This window comes from Lycium ferocissimum, chromosome 1 (genome assembly GCF_029784015.1).
Source record: "Lycium ferocissimum isolate CSIRO_LF1 chromosome 1, AGI_CSIRO_Lferr_CH_V1, whole genome shotgun sequence".
Classification (NCBI taxonomy): domain Eukaryota; kingdom Viridiplantae; phylum Streptophyta; class Magnoliopsida; order Solanales; family Solanaceae; genus Lycium; species Lycium ferocissimum.
The window spans coordinates 8,176,809-8,196,049 of record NC_081342.1 but is presented as its reverse complement, the minus strand read 5'-3'; the positions used below and the strand labels follow the sequence as shown (position 1 = coordinate 8,196,049).

Below are 19,241 nucleotides of genomic sequence, written 5' to 3'. Positions count from 1 at the left end.
GAAGACCGTTTGATGCTTTTGCATAAACTCACCATAGGAGAAGTTCATAATTTTCACTCCAGCTAGTGGACAAGGTGAGCTTCGGTTTTGAGTAAATTCCGAAGTTGCTGAAATTGGTTATGATACTATTTGGATTTAGAACGATAATTTCCCAACTACAGCCAATGGTTCTTCCCTTGTCATTCTTTAGCTTTACTAAACGTTCATGAAGTGCTTTTTTCTTATTTTTTTTGGTCAAACCGGTCCACCATGTGTAATTAATCAAATTGGCAACTTTTGGTGTTGATTTTATAATTTTGGTCCTAGGCCGTTGGCTAAGTTATTAGTCCTTTAATGCGACGGGTGAGATGTTATTTCAGTCATTTGCAATTGGCCGAGCTCAGTTTCCACTCTCGTAATAGACTGACCTAAATCTTTCTTAGGTCATCATTTAAATTTTATCCCTATTTTACTAAATTGTGAAAACACAGCACTTGAAAAGTTATACTTTCGAACAATGGTAGATTATACTTTTAACACTTGTAATAACTTAGGTCATAAATTACTGTTTTATCATAAGATTTTAATTTCCACAAGATATTATTTTAATCCGTGAATTACAAGAAAAAATAAAATAAAAAACTATTTATTAAATAACCATCCCAAAAGAAAATAAAATCACAAAATTCCCCTCACAAAATAATATCTTGTGTTGAGTGTCTTTTTTACTTGATGGCTGTCTTTAAAAGTTTTGATTCTTCGTTAGTAAAAACTTACCCGCACTCAACTAATAATCAACCAAGTGATGTAATGCAGTAAAGAACATATTACTTTGTTTTCTCGCCCAACCAAAGGAAAGAGGGAAGCACTTTATTATCATCCCCAATCACTTCCAAACCAACAAATGAAAAGAACATAACTGCTCTTATATTAATAAACATAAAACAATGAAAGCAATACCCAAAATACAGGGGTCTTCCAACCAAATTAATGCAATTTTAGAAAACATTTCTTCCAAGAAAATGTCTCAAGACTACACTTATTCTTGTTCTCTGTAAATATTATTTAATGAAACTACTGTGTATGCCTTCTCTCTTTTAAAGAGCATCTTTAGACAGAAGGTTGTGGCTTTCAATTTGACGAGCATTGCGTAGCTCATCACAGGAGTCTCCTCTTTCAAAGACAGCAGCAGCCCCCATTCCAGTGCCTGTTGTGAAATGCAAAAGAACATGAGAAAACCATTCTAAAGATTTGATACAAGGAAATTCATTTCTGCATTTCGAGTGTGGAAGAGCGGTACAGAAAGGTTTAATCATACCTATGCACATAGAAACCACACCAAAGCGGCAGTCTTTTCCACGACGTTTCATCTCATGTAACAGTGTCGCAACGCATCGTGCTCCTGTTTGACATAATAGAAAATATCTCTCATGATAATAATTATTGATGTGAATAACTATTTAGGCTAACAAGTACATCCAGAGAACCGTCTCAATCCCGTAATGAGTAGTTCAAGGTGGAACAGGTCCTATATGCAAAACATATCATTGATCTGATAAGATTGTTGCAAAGAGCTGATAAAGATAGAGAGGAATATTCATACACCTATAACCTATTTGATTAACTGAATGACAATACCATATTTCTAAACTAAAGTGTTCTGGTGCAATACATACTCATACAAAAACATGATGCTTTTAATTAACCGCCATGATTATTATTCTAAGAAACTGTCAAATTTACCTGTAGCGCCTAAAGGATGACCGATGGCCATTGCACCTCCATTCACGTTGATCTTCTCTGGGTCAAGTTCAAGCTTCTTCCGGCAATAGACATACTGTGATGCGAATGCCTAAAAAAGAACCATAGTCAAGAAACTGTACTATGCACAGAAGACAGAGAGCTTATGAATTCAAGTAGATTACCTCATTTATCTCAAAGAGATCAATATCTTCAAGTTCAAGGCCTGCAGATTTAACAGCAGCTGGAATTGCAACAGCCGGACCAATTCCCATAATGGCAGGGTCTACACCAACGGCAGCAAAAGTCCTGCATGAACACTTGGAGTTAGTTCACTTTTAAGACAAATAATAGAATAAGATGCCAAACTTATACTAAACTTATACTACTATCTTTTCCTGACTAAGGTCAGGTATGACAAGAAGGGATTGTGAAGAAAACCATAGACTCTCTCTGACTGTAAGTAACATTACTCTAACTACATATTGCATACAAGAATTAGAAAGGGAAAAGACCTGAATACACCAAGGATAGGAAGCCCCTTTTGCATTGCAATACTTCTTTTCATAAGAAGTACAGCTCCAGCACCATCAGTAACTTGGCTGGAGTTCCCTGCAGCAAAGAAGAAAACTTCATTAACCAAACTCAAAATTTCAGTTAAATTGCAGACCTGAACAGTGAAGACTATCCAATTACCAGCAGTAGTAGTTCCACTCTTCTTGAACACTGGTTTCAATTTTGCCAAGTCTGCCACAGAAGCATTTGGTCGTATTCCATCATCAACAGAGATCGTTACTGGTGTCTCATCCCCGGTTTTTGGATCAACAATCTTTAATAGAAGACAGCACAAACGTAAGAGGGTAGTTCATATAGCTATTAATGGATTCCACACAGATTAAAATGTAGACAGATGCTACCTTTGTGGCTACAGGAATTATTTCATCTTTGAATTTTCCGGAAGCAGTAGCTGCAGCAGCCTTACGATGAGAATCAACCTAACAACGGAAAAAAAAATGAAATGAGAATATACGCCAGATAGACATGATCATAAATTTATTGGTCTCATTAACTTACTGCAGCCTGGTCTTGTTCCTGCCTTGTCACACCAAAACGGTGTGCAACATTCTCAGAAGTAATACCCATAGGAAGAAGACAGTCTTGAGCTTGTGCCATTTGCTTAACCTGAGATCAAATGTTATTAGGTTATGATGATCCTTCCAATAGAACTCATCTCCAAAGAAAATAGACCTAAAAATACATAAAGAAAAGTGAAACAATATGTTTTCATAAAACGAGGACATACTCTTGGGTTGACTGATCCTTCCCATGCCATTGGGTTTGTGGTCATAGACTCCAATCCAGCACCAATACCTGAGTAGTTAGAGGTAAGTTGGCCAAACATTACAAATGGAGAAACACCATATCCACGAGATACAGTTACAATAAACTATAGTAAAAAGAAATGGTAACACACCAATGTCATAAAATCCAGCTTTAATAGCTGCAGCTACATCAGCAACTGCTTGAAGTCCTGATGAACATTGCCGGTTCACAGTTCTAACTGGGACAGTTTCTGCTCGAGAGAAAGATAATTTAGCATCTTGAAACAAGAATCTCATACATGAAATGCCGAACTTCACAACATGACGGAAAAAAAAATACCAGGGAAACCAGCATAAAATGCAGCCATTCTGCACTCGCTCGCTCTCTGGGAACCTGGGGCCAACACTGAGCCGACAACAATATCCCCAACTTCACTAGGGCTCACATTAGTCTTTTCCATCACCGCCTGTAATGAAGATTTAAAGGAAGAATAAACGGTAAATATCTTCGATAATCTTGACATCAATCCGCAACTCAGCTTGTGTAACCCACCTTTAAAACTGGAGCAAGTAAATCATCAGGATAAGTATCCTTGAAGCCTCCTCTCTTTGCTTTGCAAAGAGGAGTCCTATATGCACTGCAAGGAACCAAAAAAAAAAAAAAATCACGGTAAGGATACGAAACCACATACGTTGGCAAATGAGAAAAACATGAATAATATGAAAAAGCAAGAGAGCATTGCAAAGTTACAGCTTGGGTATTAATTCAGAAACTGAAGCTATAGGTTTCAAAAAAATATGTCATCAGCTATAACAACTTACGCAACTATGACGACATCATCTCCAAAAACCGAAGTCCTCTGGTAAGCAGCACTGTCTCCAGCAGCGCATACAGATGCCTGGTTGAAAATTGAGAGAATATAAGGAACAAAAGGTATAACGTATTGCTTTTTAGGACACCAGATGTTTGAAAATAAGACAACCCTATTTACCGCTCAAGAAAGTAATAGAAGTCTCACGAAACCTGTGATTCACAGTGAAAGAAGTATCCAAGAACAAGCCAATTAACCAAAATAAGACTCAAGTATTACAATAAACATATGCCATAAAATTAACTGGACATTCCTATAGTCACTAAACGTCTAATTATATCATAGTCTTGAACAGGATCGGACATAATAAAGGCACATCCACCATTGGACGGATAGGATTTCACCGATGTTGCTCGGACTCTTCAAAACTGTTGATGGGAGCCGGTGCAACAGTACATTGGAAAGTCCAAGCAACATATGATTTCACCACCTGTTGTCCCTAAAATTATACTTATCTGCTTCACACAGTCAAACAAGTATTTAAAATTTCTCAGTTCCTAACCGATCAATCATAAAAAGTTTTTCTTTATGTCTTTTTTTTAAAAAAAAAAAAAAAAAAAAAAAAAACAGTAACATAACACAACACAAATCAATTTGTCAGCAAAAGATTGTGACTTGTAATTTTAAAAAGAGAAAGGGTAAAAAGTTGAACTTGAAAATGTGGTCATCCATGTCAGACTTTTGTTTTCCAATTATAGTATCCATCACAACTGTACCACAGAGGTACAGCTGCATTCCAAACAAAAGAAATTAATAAGTCATCGGATCTGCAGCAAAAATAATTCTACTAATAGTATAAAAGCACTATACAACAGCTAATCTTGCCCCCTCAACAAACATGAAACAATTAATTCAGTTAAGTACCCACGTAAAAACTATTACATACCCTACCCAAAAGACTCAAACTTTAGCTCAAAACATATACATAAAAAACCAATAAAAACCATATACAAATCTGGAACATAACTACAGCTGAAAACTTCAAACTATAGATCAAAATCAACCATACCCACATCGAATAATCTATCCAAAAAACCACCTCTGAAAAGAATAAAATAGAACAACCCCAACAAAACAAATTGAATTGTAACCAAGAAACAAAACACACCCGAAAAAATGCAAATCAAGAACAAATACAAATTGAAACAAAATGGTGGTTGATTTCTCATATGGTCACTCGATTAATAGTTATTAACCCATAAAATCACCTCTCTTCTTGATTCCAATTTTTTTGACTTTATGATATAATAGCTATTAGTCGAGTGACCATCTGAGAAATCAACTCAACAAAAAACAGAACAATCCCATAACACTAAATTAAAATTAAAGAACAAAAATCAAATAAAAATCTGAATAAAGAACTCACAGAAATGGATGAATCAATGTTTTCCAAAGAAGAAGAAGTTTGTGAAGGACGAAGATGTTGAAGAAGAACTCTTTGTCTCTCAATTGCTTTTTCCATATTTCAAGATTCTTTCTTAATCTTCAGTAAAGAGATGCAAAAAAAATTGATCTAATAATATGAGCTGATCGTCTACTTATTTTGTGTATTTATTATGTAGTGGAAAGAAAGAGGGAGAGAGGGTCGGTATGTTATGTGTGTGTATTGGGATTGTCAAAATTGGAGAAAACGTGAAAGTTTATCCTAAAAGGATGGGTATAATGCAACAAAGATAAGACTTGGTGACGTTGTTTGGATATTTTTATTGGGTTTAGGGATATTTTGTCATTATTTTTGGTGGCTGTTGGCTATTAAAATTTAATTTCTTCGTTTTTGGCGATTGATATCTACGCTCTACTTCTCTCGTTTGATTTCTTCAATCTGATTTTTTAAGGAAGAAATGAGAACTTTGATACTTCTCCTGTATATATTTCCGTCACAATTTAAGTGTTTTAATTTAATTTTCGTCACAATTTAAGTGTTTTAGTTTGATTAAGCGAGGAGTTTAAAAAAAGAGAAATTTTTAAATTTTAATTTTAAATTAAAGAGGTATATAATGTACTGAAATTTTTATCATGTAGGATGTTTAATTGTCAACGTATTAAATATAAAAAAGACACTTTTTTTAGGATAAACTAAAAAAAAAATAAGACACTTAAATTGGGACGAATGTAATATATGGTTTACTCGCATACAATATTTACATCATGTGTTTGGTTATAAACCATGCCTTTGAATTTAAAAATCTTTATAATTTTTATTTATAAATACACATTTTTTATTTTATTAAATTATTTAACCATAATAATTTGTATTATAAACACTCGGTGCAAGCAAGTCTTCATTGTATTTTTTACTTGAGCACATCCCTTAAAAATCACTCACCAAATTAAAAAATATATGAATTACAAAATTAAGTGGTAATATACCAAATTAAAATATCCATGATTTGACTTCAATTTTGGTATCTGCTTGGAAAATTTATGAATATGAAATGTGATTATGATATATTATAATACATAAAAATTTGTTAATCGTTACAAACTATAAATAGATTAATGAAAATTTCAGAATCTGTTCATAATTTTTAAGAAAGAATTTAAAATTATTTACATATAAAATTAAATAAATTGAAGGCAAAAAGTCATTTTTGAAGTAAGTTTTTAGTACAGACCTACACATTTTGCACCTTAAACAATCTCACAAAGAGTTGAGTAATCTGTGCAACTACTTGAAGGAATTAAAAGCGTATTTGTATATGTTGCTTACACTGAATTATATTAATTTATTTGCTTAACTGATTTAATTAGATGAAAAATATTTAATAATTAATCATGGTTTAATGAAAAGAATATTATCCAAAGACATGTAATGAATCTATTCGTCTAGCGTAAATGCACTTAGAGCCTGTGTTGGTTGGGCTTATTTTTTTGGGCTTATAAGCTGTTTTCAATTTATAAGCTGCTTTAGATAAGCTAAATCAAACGGACCCAATTATTTTTTGAGCTTTTTTTAAGTACAAAACGTCTTTAAGCTGACCAATCAAACACTCAAAAGAGCTAAAAACAGCTTATAAGTAACTTATAACCCAATCCAAACGGGCTCTTATTTACCTTAGCCAATTTTGTAATTGGAAATAATCAAAATTTCAGTGTTGTTGATAGTGAAAAGGAACTTCAGTTTTGCACCACGCGCCACAGGGGAGAGTGACAAATGAATGTCTTGAGGTGCGTGCCAAGTCGGCCTGAACAGGAGAAACTAAATCAGTACACTCTTCCGTTAGCTCACCAATGGCGGATCTATGATATTATTTGAGGGGATTTGAAAAATAAAAATATAGTGTTTGAGATTTGAATTTGGAATCTCAAGGTGAATTTTAATTTTCTAAATCACTGAATCAACCTCTACTCTTGTTTTTAGGGTGTTCAAAATCTATATATGTATATAAAATATATAAAAATATCTTACATATACCGGATAACTTTTTACCGAATCCGCTCCTAAGTCCAATATGGCAAAATGTTGACAAGGTTAACGGCTCTGATTTACCCAATCAATTTGGAACCACTACCAGTATTTTCTCACGAGTGCAGCTCTTTCTTGTTCACACGGAAAGAATGGGGATTATGATCATTTTGACCGAGTTTCTCCTATTTGACAACTTATCTTATTTGATAATCTGGTGTCGATGTATTTGGTTAAAGATGAGTTAAATAAACGTATATGATTCTACCGCACTTGATGATAATTAGACAACTTTTTCATTTATAAAAATATTTTAAAAGTAATATTGAAGAATATTTGTGTTAAAAAACGTTTTTTGGGGTAATTGCTAATACTACTAGTTGTAATTGAAAGTGGCATAACGTTCAAGTTTTATGAGTTATAGTGAAAGGGGGAGTCCGCGACTTAAGTAGCACTAAAAATAAAAAGTTGTCGTACCAAACTAAATAAAAAAAAAAAAAAATTCCATTAATATTTCACGCACGAATTCGTGCGCGAAAAAAAGCGCAAAATTTCACTTTTGGCCTTTCACGCACGAAATTGCAGTGCGAACGGGACCATAAATCGCCCCTCATCTTCCCCACGATCGCGACGTCTCTCTCCCACCCGCCATTAACCCCTTTTTTTCAAAGGGTCCCAACCCCCTTAAAACTATAATTTCGTGTTATTTTTCAATCCAAAACTCAATATTCTTGTGATATTGAAGTGAAATGTAAGTTTAAGGTTGGATTTCGAATAAATGCCATATAACACATTTTCAAAAACTCAAAAAAAAAGCTTCAATCTAGGTATTTCACTACAAATTTTCTATTACATTGTTAAATATATTATTATCTAAGCATGGTCATTGTATAACGTTGGTGGATTACTCGTTTTCCTTCTTTTTTTTTTTTTTTGGGCGATAAATGCACTGTTGGACCGCCCATTTTTTGGTTTTTTTTTTTTTTTTTTTTTTTTTGTTTTTCTATTGTTAATTAGTTAATTATTTATTGCTTGTTTATTTAGTATTTGTTAATTATTGGATTAGCGACTTAAGTATTTATTAATTGTTAGACTAGCTATTTCAATTGTTAGATCGGCTAATTATTTATTTTGTTTTTGCTAAGCCAATTGTTTATTTGTTAATAATTTCTTAATTGTTTTGTTTCATTAGTTAATTAATTGTTTATTTGTTAAATATACGATAATAATTTATTAATTTTTTGATTAGTTACTTAATTGTTTATTTATTAAATATATGATAATAACTTGTTAATTATTTGATTTGTTAGTTATTTGTTTATTTATTAATTATTTATACTAATTGTATCCTAACTAATTGTTAATTATTTAACTCATCTTTATATTTTAGGAATGAAAACCCTTAGTTTAGGATTCATAACCCGTAGCTTAGGATTGAAAACCCTTAATATAATTTTCTATAAAAGATTACGTAACTAATATTACTTGTTAATGATTTATTTAAAATACGTAAAACGGATGGGTCACCACAATCTTTAATAAAATTTTCGATAAAAGATTACATAGCTAATACTAATACTAATACTACTTGTTAATGATTTATATAAAATGCGTAAAATAGATGGATCACCACCCTTTGATCCGGCCCTTCACCGAGAGTTACTTGTGTATCTTCCCCCGAAACATAGGTCGCAACATATGTGGACATCCGACCTCACCGAGTCACGGAGTCCGACCGGTTGCCAGGGGACTCGCACGGGAGATCTTAGCCGCCGCCCCCACATCCTCGTGTCTCCGGATATACTTACGTCGGGGCGGTATCACCGCGCGTCGAAGTTGGTCGGGCACGGCACGACAGGTCGCTAGTGACGATTGTTGATTGAGAGGCGGCGACCGGAGACGCACACATTTCATCTCCGCACCCGCCGAGGCTACCATTACCCTTCGGTGACGCGTGGAGGGTCGTTTATGGCGGGCTGGGGTGTCGACGGACGCCCATTGTATATCGGGAGCCTCCCCGTGCCGCCGCGCTTACCGAGACGAGCCGATTAGGCTCACCCGCTCGTCGCTTCTCCGGATGGTCATATATCCGCCGTAGTCGCTTTTGTTGTCGCCCTTTATGCTCACTTGCGCCTCGCGCACACGCAAAGATCCGATTGGAGAGGACACGCCATCGGTGATGTCGATCGACGCGCGCGTCTATACCTACTCATCATATTCGAGTATCCTATTCCCGAACACTTCGGTTCGCATGAGCTCGAGGTATCTTCGTATATCGACGATCTCGCCGAGATAGATGTTATGGTGGGCGCCGCCGTGCCGGGCTACATGTATCGAGGATTCCGCCGATGTTCTACGGGCACGAGGGTAGGTCCCTGCATTTTGCTCGCTCCTTCAGGTTATATATTTAAGTGCGTGTTATTATACACAAAATATTTTTTTTTAAAACGACGACTGAGACCTTTTTTTAATTGACTATATCAGATATGGGTGTGGACTAGGTTGAGACCTTTTCGACCATACCACCGACCTTCCGCCGACTATCTTCTCGTCCCGATGCCATACGCGCGAGATGGTCGCGAGGCGTACGCCGACGCGTGGGAGACGCACCACGCCCTTCTCCCGTTTAGGGATCGGCAGACCGTGACGGCGCGAGGACGGTATGTTCATATTTTGGATTCACACGCTAGACCACACATAACACTATTTTTTAGTCTTATGTTGTTAACTAGTTCGATTCTTTTTACGAGCTTTTATGGACGGACGCCGTACATCGTATATTTTTGGATGAGGCTGTAGGCGTTTTTGTAGGCGGTCGCACGTGTGAATGTCGCGGTGTCCATTGATACGTATGGATATCGTTGGTATCACGCGCCCGTCGCGTGTTACGGCGGGTTGGGTATGTACGAGAATATACCCGCGGCTCGGTTTGGGAGCACGACCGACTATACGAGGGACGAGCGTGCGGGCGTCGATGATGCGTGGCGACTGCGTATGCGGCGAGCGGGTCCATAGTTGGGATGTGAGGATGGCGAGCACAGCGGTGGTCGGACACGACACTCCATCGTCCGTGTGTACATGGAGTGGTACGTGCGGATCACGTTATTGACAGCAGCCCTACTAGGCGTCGTCCGGATGGATTGGGATATGTGGGCTCGCGGGGAGCGTACGGCGGCTGTAAGTTTTATTAGTCTTAAACTTAAACATCGTCTTATGTACTACTTTACAAATTTATTAAATTGTTAATATTTGCAAACGTATGCGGTACGGACCGTTCGGACGATGCGCTATGAGACACGCTCGTACGGAGTCCGAGGCCCGGAGGTGATGCAAGGTACGGATGATTGAGCTTGCCGAGACCCCCCGGTATGAGACGTGCACATGACTTTGAGCGTCTCCACGAGCGTGTTCCGGTGCCCCACTGAGGGCAAAGCGGTGGCCGTGGTCGCCGAGCCGGTGGCCGGGCGCGGAGAGTGGTAGGGGGCCCGGGCGAGAGGTGATGAGGCTCATCGACTACGGATATCCCATCGACTTCTCATTCCGGCCGTCGACTTCGCGGGCACCTCTATATACGCCTGGGACCTTTTTCGAAAGTTGCTGTGCCCGGCTCACTTTCACATCCACCGCTCGTGATCCACGGGGTGAGCGGCCGATTCGTGATACGGGGTGGCCTTCACATGCGGTTCGACGACACCATTCGAGGACTTCGTGTTTGATATGGCACCACCGCATCCCCGCCGCAGGGGCGCTCGAGCCCTCTCACGCGAGCGTCTCGGGAGGCGCGATCGACACACGGAGTTTGACTTTTACAACAAAGTAAAGTAATTTATTAATTATTTGTTTATTTAAGGTTCATTTTACAATCAATCAAATCTAAATTATTTATATATTATTTCGATTCATTGTTCTACGCACGCGGTCCGAGAGCGACCCATCCAGGAGACTACCTCATATGCACCACCCCACCCATCTCGGGAGCCTGCTGACCCATCTCAGAGCTGCTCGGAACAAGTCCCTCAAGTCCAAATCCATTCATGGTAACACTTACATGGGACTTTGGTTAGCTTATGGAGACATTTTGAGTGGTCGAAGTGCGTCACGGAAAATCTAAGCCGACGATTTAATCAAGCTCACAATGAAAATTGGTAAATATGGTTTTGTTATATTATTATTATTATATGTAGTAGCATGTGTTTGTTGTATGAATTGGTAAATAACCGGTTTTCAAATCTTTATAGAACTATTCTCAAAACTCACCGGTGGTACCAAATATGGATGTTGGTCAATCCTCTCGGTTGGCTGGAGTTGATCATTCTCCACACCATGACGATCTGCTTATGAACAACGAGAAGTTCATCACCTTGATATTAAATTATCTATATATATGTATGATGTTGGTATTTAAAATATGTTACTTTTCATGTAGGAGGATGAATGCACTTAATAATGAAGATTTTCCTAATTATTATGAGTCATCATCAAGTGATGACGATGAAATACCTAATAATGCAGAGGTAACCGATGATGAAGACGATGATGATGTTCAAGTTGGTATGACCAACAATATTCCTCAAAGCCAAAACCAACAACAACCAATGCACCAAGACGTACCCACCACCGATGGCCGAAAACCCAACTTCGAAAGCCCAATTCGGTGGCATTCTAACAATATCCCTTATCTTGATAGCTGCGACCATAGGTCGTGATGATGCATTTGTCTTCACAAGAGAAGATTATGATAGTCGCTTAAAAACACCGGATTGAACCTAAGGATCTCAACAAAGATCGATGCTACCTTGCAAAGGAATGTTGTTCGCATCCAAAAAAGCTTTGCAACGGGGTCAAAATTTATTGTTTTAAGGACATGAGAGAGTTTAAGGTTGATCGGTCCAACCTCAAAGATATGGAGGCTAATTTGTAGACGACGGTATCAAGGCCGTGAGTGGTTGCTTCGGGGAATTGTTAGCTCGATGGTATGTGGGCTATCACAAAATTTCGCGAAAGACACACTTGTGATATGGAAGAAAATCGAGCGAGATCATTATAATTTAGATACAAACATGATTGCTCAAGTGTTACTTAAAGACATTGTCGAAACGCCAAGGTAACTTATCCTACCTAGTACATTATATGTCTTATATCAATTGAAAGATTATTACTAAAAGTTGTTTGTTTAAATTTGTGCGTTCCCCATTAAAGATTGTATTCGAAACGTTCAAGCCGTATATAGTAAAACTATAAGCAACAAAAAAAGGATTTCTCGGGCGTAGACGCTTTTTGAGATGGTCTTGGAAATTGGCATACTTCTTTCGATCGCCGCCAGGTATATGGCAGCTCTGCACAACATTTTAATCCTGGCCGTTGTAGAGTGGCGACTTATAGAGGGTAAAATCTTCAACTTCGTATTTTGGACATTCAAACCATGCATTGATGGTTTTGCTCACCGCCGACCAGGATATCCATAGATGGTACGCATGTATGGTGCCTACGACATCAAGCTCCTAATTGCAATAGGAATGGATGCCAATAGGTCAATATTTCCTCTTGCTTTCGCAATTGCCGCTAACGAGCAACGACACACATGGGGGATCTTTTTTGACCCATTTGAAAACTCATGTTATTAAGGATCGTACCGCATATGCGTCTTTGTCGATCGTCATAAAGGCATATTGCACAATATGGATAATTTGCCGGGGTGGCGGCCTCCCCTTTGTTTACCATCGATATTGTTTAAGGCACTTGAAGGCGAATTTGCAATCAACGTTTCACAATGGCACTCTAAACAAATTGATGTACGGAGCATCAAACAACGAAAATGGGAGCAAAAATGGATCCGATCGAGTCGGTGAGTGAACCCGCATACGTTTGGTTGATGAAGCTCGATGTTCAAAATGGACGCTTGTCTGATGGAGGAAAAGATGGGGCATGCTCACAACAAAATGCTCGAGTCTTTCAATGGATTGCTTGAAATCTGCTCGAGGACTACCCGTCACCGCAATGGTGAGAATGACTTTCAAGCAAGTGGTGGAGCGATTTGTTGTTAGACAAGGCAGCGTGAGCGATATTAGCCGCGGACATGGATGCCAAAGCCCTTCAAAACTATGGAGCATTATAGACAAAAATGTCGCCGTCACCAAATGACCGAGTATGACCCAATTCAACATGTGTATGAAGTTAGGACGGGTTATTATAACGGTAAGGGTGGAAACGTGCATACCGTTTATGAGGCAACAAGAATATGCACTTGTGGTAAGTGGCAAACGTACACATGCCGTGTTCTCATGTTGTCAAGTGCTTCGAGAGAATGAGAAAAACGGTAACAAATTATGTGGCGGGGGAATACAAGGTCCAAAGTTACCTTAGAGCATATTCCGGCCAATTCCACCCACTTGGTAATGAAGCTTATTGGCCAAAAACGAGCCGTTTTCGATGGTTGCTAACAAGATTACATTAGAAAATTGGGCATTAACTCACGGAGTCGTAGACCCAATCAAATGGATGTTAGTGAAAGAACTTACTCTCGCAAGTGCTCTATATGTGTAAGCAATATGGCCATGACAAGCGTTCGTGTGGGCAACAAGGCCGTGGTAGTACAAGCACGTCTCGAAGTAATAGAGCCTCTAGAACTTGAAGATTGTATTGTTATTGTAATTGTAATTTATTATTGTATTGCTTTGAATTAGTATTGTAATTAAATGGAATGAATTATTTTTTAATTAGTATAAACCTCTCGTATTGGATGAATTATTATTAAAACACTTAAATCAAAACCCTATAAATATTACAAGTTTCAAAACTTGCTTGGCACTTTAGAACCCCTAAAACGACGATCCAAACGTTTAGGTGGACTTGATGTAATGAGCCGACATTATTGTACGCAAAAAAAGATATTAAATTTTATATAAAATATTGATATTTTAGAATTTTGAAATATGACTAATCTTTGCCCAAAGTATGGAAAAAAAAAAACGTGTTTGGAAAAGGTAAAAAAAAAAAAAAACGGTTCAGCTCCTTTCACGCACGAATTTCATGCGTGAAAGGCTCAAACTGCATTTTTGCGCTTGTCCTTTCACGCACGAATTTCGTGCGTGAATACTACTAATGGAATTTTTTTTTTTTTCACACTAGTTTGGTACAACTTTTTATTTTTTGTGCTACTTAAGTCGCGGACTCGTGAAAGGGGCCCAAGCAAAACTTCTCATGAAAAGCTCACCTCGGAGTAAATTTTTAGTTTATATAATTTTTTTATTTTTTATTAGTTTATATAAAATTCATTTTTTGTGGTGGAGTTTGATTGAAACACTGTTTTGTTTTCATTATTTCGTATTCATGTTTGGTTGTTGCATTAAAATTAATTTGTATTGTATTGAATTGGGGATATAACTGTATAAGTATAAAAATAATACTGATATTGTTAATGTGATGGTTTATGTATAAAAATAGTGAGTACTAAATAGGATGTATAAATAATACTGATATTGGGGTGAAATTATTTCTTGGGTCGGGTCGGGTCTAATTTATAGGGCATGGGTAATTTTAGTTAAATGGGTAATTTTGACTGATTTGGGGATTTCCATCCACTCAATAGTATATGTGTATACTTTGGCTAATAGAGGGGTATATGTGACTACTTTGACTAACGGAGGCAAAGTTAGCTAATAAACTAAAGTAGAGGGGTATATTTGACCCTTTTCCCTAATATTGATCTTACTAATATCCAAATACTAAATATTTTAGTCTTCAAATCCAAATATATTAGATTTATTCAACCTTGAATCCATTTTAGTATTATTAACACTTGATTTTCTATTTTTTCTCGTTTTTTATCACTTGAGAATTCTTTATCTTCTATAGATACTTGACCTTCTGGTTCTTGAGCCTATATGGGTGAAACTATGATTTTTCCTATTTTTCTTCCGCTGTTTCTTACTTGCCTGCTTGTCCAATTCTAAGAAAAGGTGTCAAATTAATAAACTAAAGTAAAATTAAAAAATTCCTATATAATACTCCCTCTGTTTCAATTTATGTGAACCTATTTTCTTTTAGTCCGTATCAAAATGAATGACCTCTTTCCTAATTTGAAAACAAATTCACTTTATGAAATAATTTACAGCCACACAAATATTCAAGACTTATTTTGAACCACAAGTTTCAAAAGTCTTCACTCTTTCTTAAATGTCGTGCCCAGTCAAATGGGTTCACATAAATTGAAACGGAGGGAGTAAGAATTATAATTAATAAAAATGCAAATATCTTACCTATTTAAAGTGTAGGAAAGTTATTACTAATAGTCTTATTAAGCAATTTGTGTTCATCTTTTTATTTAAGTTATAGGTACATGTTTCAAAAACTGTTTATTTTCTGTTATAATCCTATACTGTGAACAAAGATATTCAACAAAAATATTTATTTTATTTATTAAATTTCATAAAAATAAATATATAAATACTAATTATTTATAATTTAATTTATATTTTAATATACTTAGTTATAGATATACCTCAAAAAAAATATAAGTGTAATTATAGCATAGGGGTGTCAAAACATCACTATAAGATTCTTAACTAGACTTTCCGTTGAATCACTATTAACAAAAGAAAAGGAACCATTTCAACCATTTCATCCTCCAAACATTCATTCTTGATACTTCAAGATTCTTAATCAGACTTTCCGTTGAATCACTACTGAGAAAAAAGAAAAGGAACCATTTCATCCTCCCAACATCCATTCTTGATACTTCAACATTCTTAACTAAAATCTCCTAGTACTGGAAAAAGAAAAAGAAATAACCATTTCATCAAGTTGATTCATTATTGGAAAAAGAAAAACCATTTCATCTCTCCAAACATCAAACAAGATACCCATGGATTTAATAGGAAACCTGCTTTCTTACCTACCGGTGAAAACATTAACGCGATTCAAGATCGTGAGCACCGAGTGGGCCGATACAATCCAAAGATCCGTACTTCATTGAGAGGCGGTTCCGTTCGTCTTCATAGTCACTATCAATCCTTTTACGATCTCAACATTTAGGTCCGTTTGAACATAACTATGCGTTCTTCGACACACGTGAAAACTTGGACGTCATCAATCCGGTTTCTTTTCAAGACATGAGTCTTGTTACGGTTTTGTTCGGTATACTTTGCTTTCCCAGGAGACTATTGGGTGATTTGATCACCCTTTGGAATCCCGCAACAAACGACATTTTAAAACTTCCGAGACTATGTCGTCGGCATCAGCGTCATCGCTTGCCTTAGCTTGGGTAGACGACGAAATTGTTGTGATAAAAACAGCTCTACAAGATTTGGGTCCGGAACTTGTTGAGATGTTTTCCTTAAAGATTTTATTTGGAGAGATCTTCAAAATAAGGAAGGCGGTGACATAATTAAAGATCCTTGTTAGTATGATCAGCTACCGTTTTTAAACTTGGGTTTATCATGACAATTATCAGTGATAAGACTACTCGGAAAATAAATGTTGTCATTCATGGCATAGAAAGGGTTATACTTTATTGGATGGATCTACAAGTGCTATGAAGGCAACTGGATCAGGTTCTAATTATGCACAACTATGTTGGAGGCATCTACCGGTTAAAAGATAAGTGATTGCAATTGATTTTTAGGTGACTTTTATCATAGAAGTAGTATCCTCTATTTTATTTATATTGGGACAGTTTCTTTCAAGTTAACAAATTATTAGCCATTTGTTTTAATATAATACCTTAGTTCTTGTTGTCACAAATCGTATTGGTAGATATAAAGTTTTGAGTAGTTTAATTCAAAGTTCTAAACTATCAGTCAAAGTTCTACTATCAAAAACTTGAAAAATTTAACTACAAGCTAAAATATTGGAAAGGAGATTTACTACATTCCTAATTTCATGCTCATACAAGGAAATAATGAATTTTTTGACACATATCGTAATTTTCTAGTGGTTATAAGAATTTTTTTTCTGAAGAATTAAAATTAATCATAACTAAATATACTGAAATAAAGACTTGAAAATTTTGAAAGGAGATTTAATGCATTCTTATGTCCCTGTAAAATAAACTATAAAGCTTTATATAAAAAAGACTTGAAAATGCTATGCTGCTGACTAATTTTCTTAATGTATTAATTTTTTGGGAAATAAGAATTTGAAAACTTAGAAAGGAAATTTCTTGTATTCCTGATGTCAAAGTCCAAAAAATAATGAAATCCTTTAATAATTAAAAAGGTCAAATAATGAATATAAGGAAATAACGAATAATTTTAAAAATTAATTGTAACTTCCTAACAAAAGTTGGTATTTTTCTAGGGATATAATTTTGTATAAATAAAAAAAGTTAAATAATGAAGTTTTTCAATGGTTGATTGTAATTACAATTTTATTTAACATTCTAATACACTTATGAAGGACTAAAAGTTATCCACATAAATCTGTGTTGGAGTTTCGTGCTTGTATAATAGTATATATATTATATGAAATTTTCTTCATTATACTAAACAAAAGGCGTCGATTTTTTCTTAGATTTAGTTAGGATTGTTTAAATGAGTGGATCTAATTAAGTCAAGTTTCTATCTCACATATCGTAATTTTCTAGTGGTTAATCTATAATATTAGAGTTCTTTATGTTCTCGACTAGCATATACATTTCTAACAAGCCTAAAAACTTCCTAACACACATATTGAACTTAAAGTAAACATACTAACGTGACCAAAATAATTCCAACTTTTGGATATAGTCTATATATCTCTCAAACACTTTCATCAATCCTATCGTTCAAAGTGCTATAGATAATTTAGAGAGACTATCTATAAACTTTTGAACGATTGATTAAGTTTTTTTTTGGCTGAATACATTGACAACTCTTAAACTTGTTAGTAAATTTCATTTAGATACTTGAACTACGACTTATTCCGATTGAGTACCTGAATATATGACAAAAATGTTCCTATTAGGCAGTTTCGATTCAAATTTTGGAAAAACTTTTGCACGTGTTCTCAAGTGCTAATTACATGGTTAAGTTAACCACTTAAAATATGTCACTTCCTTTAATTATATGAATTTGCCTCAATAAGCTGTAAAATGTCTCAAGCATGTTCCAATTGAGGTTGAGGTGTATAATTAAAAGAGATGACATATTTTATGTGGTTAACTTAACTACCTCTGAGTGTCTAAATGAGTTTACTTGACAAGGTAAGGGGCTATTATGTATTAAACCATTTTTTTTTTGAGTTAATTTCGATTTCCTTCATTAGTAGATGAAGCCTTAGTTTGTTTAACAATTGAATTATTGAACATGTACAACTAAATTGATTCACGTGTTGTAGTAATTTGTAGTCAATGACTGCACTGAGCAAATTTTTGAGGTTCAATAAATCTTGGAAGCTTACATAATTAACCAAATGCATTATATCCCTGATTCCTTCTTGAGTCGACCACTTCGTTTGTCACCAAAACCGCGTCTAGGATTTGTCTTTCTTCCACGAACACATTCTTAAGAGATAGCAAGTATCTTGTTTAGCGCCTTCTTTAGTCCACCTGCAAGCAGCTTGGAGATTATCTTTTAGATGCTTCCTAGTAGACTTATAGGCATATAGTCCTCAATGTTCGTTGTTCGCTCCTTTTTCGGTGTGAAGACAGTGATGGACACCTTGAGGTTTCTTTCGCTGTCGGAAGAAAACCAAGGTGAATCCATCTGGTCCGGGGCCTTGCCTTCCTCACCCCATCTTCTCTGATTGCTCTCTCCAAACACACTCTCTTATCTTCTCCTATTTGATCGAACACTATCCCTCCCATTTTCAGCTTCCAACTGAGCCCCTCGTCATACGAGTGTTCATAGATATCCACTATCGCCTCTCTTACCTCATCCTCATCCCCAAAATGTCCAGAGAAAAGTAATTTAGGTGGGAACACAGTCAAACCTCTCTATAATGACA

The 19,241-nt window shown here is 36.1% G+C and overlaps 1 protein-coding gene across 1 annotated transcript; it reads right to left on the bottom strand.

Moving 5' to 3' along the window:
- Positions 1-881: 881 nt before the first annotated feature.
- On the bottom strand, positions 882-5,449 carry LOC132045965 (3-ketoacyl-CoA thiolase 2, peroxisomal). The gene is made up of 14 exons (XM_059436553.1): positions 5,280-5,449; positions 3,864-3,940; positions 3,595-3,679; positions 3,382-3,508; positions 3,194-3,292; positions 3,023-3,090; positions 2,794-2,901; positions 2,637-2,714; positions 2,416-2,548; positions 2,235-2,331; positions 1,905-2,028; positions 1,723-1,831; positions 1,298-1,381; positions 882-1,186 (listed from the first exon to the last, which is right to left on the bottom strand). Exons 1-14 carry the CDS (start codon positions 5,373-5,375, stop codon positions 1,077-1,079), a joined length of 1,395 nt encoding a protein of 464 aa, XP_059292536.1. The 5' UTR covers positions 5,376-5,449; the 3' UTR covers positions 882-1,076.
- Between the last annotated feature and the right edge of the window lie 13,792 nt (positions 5,450-19,241).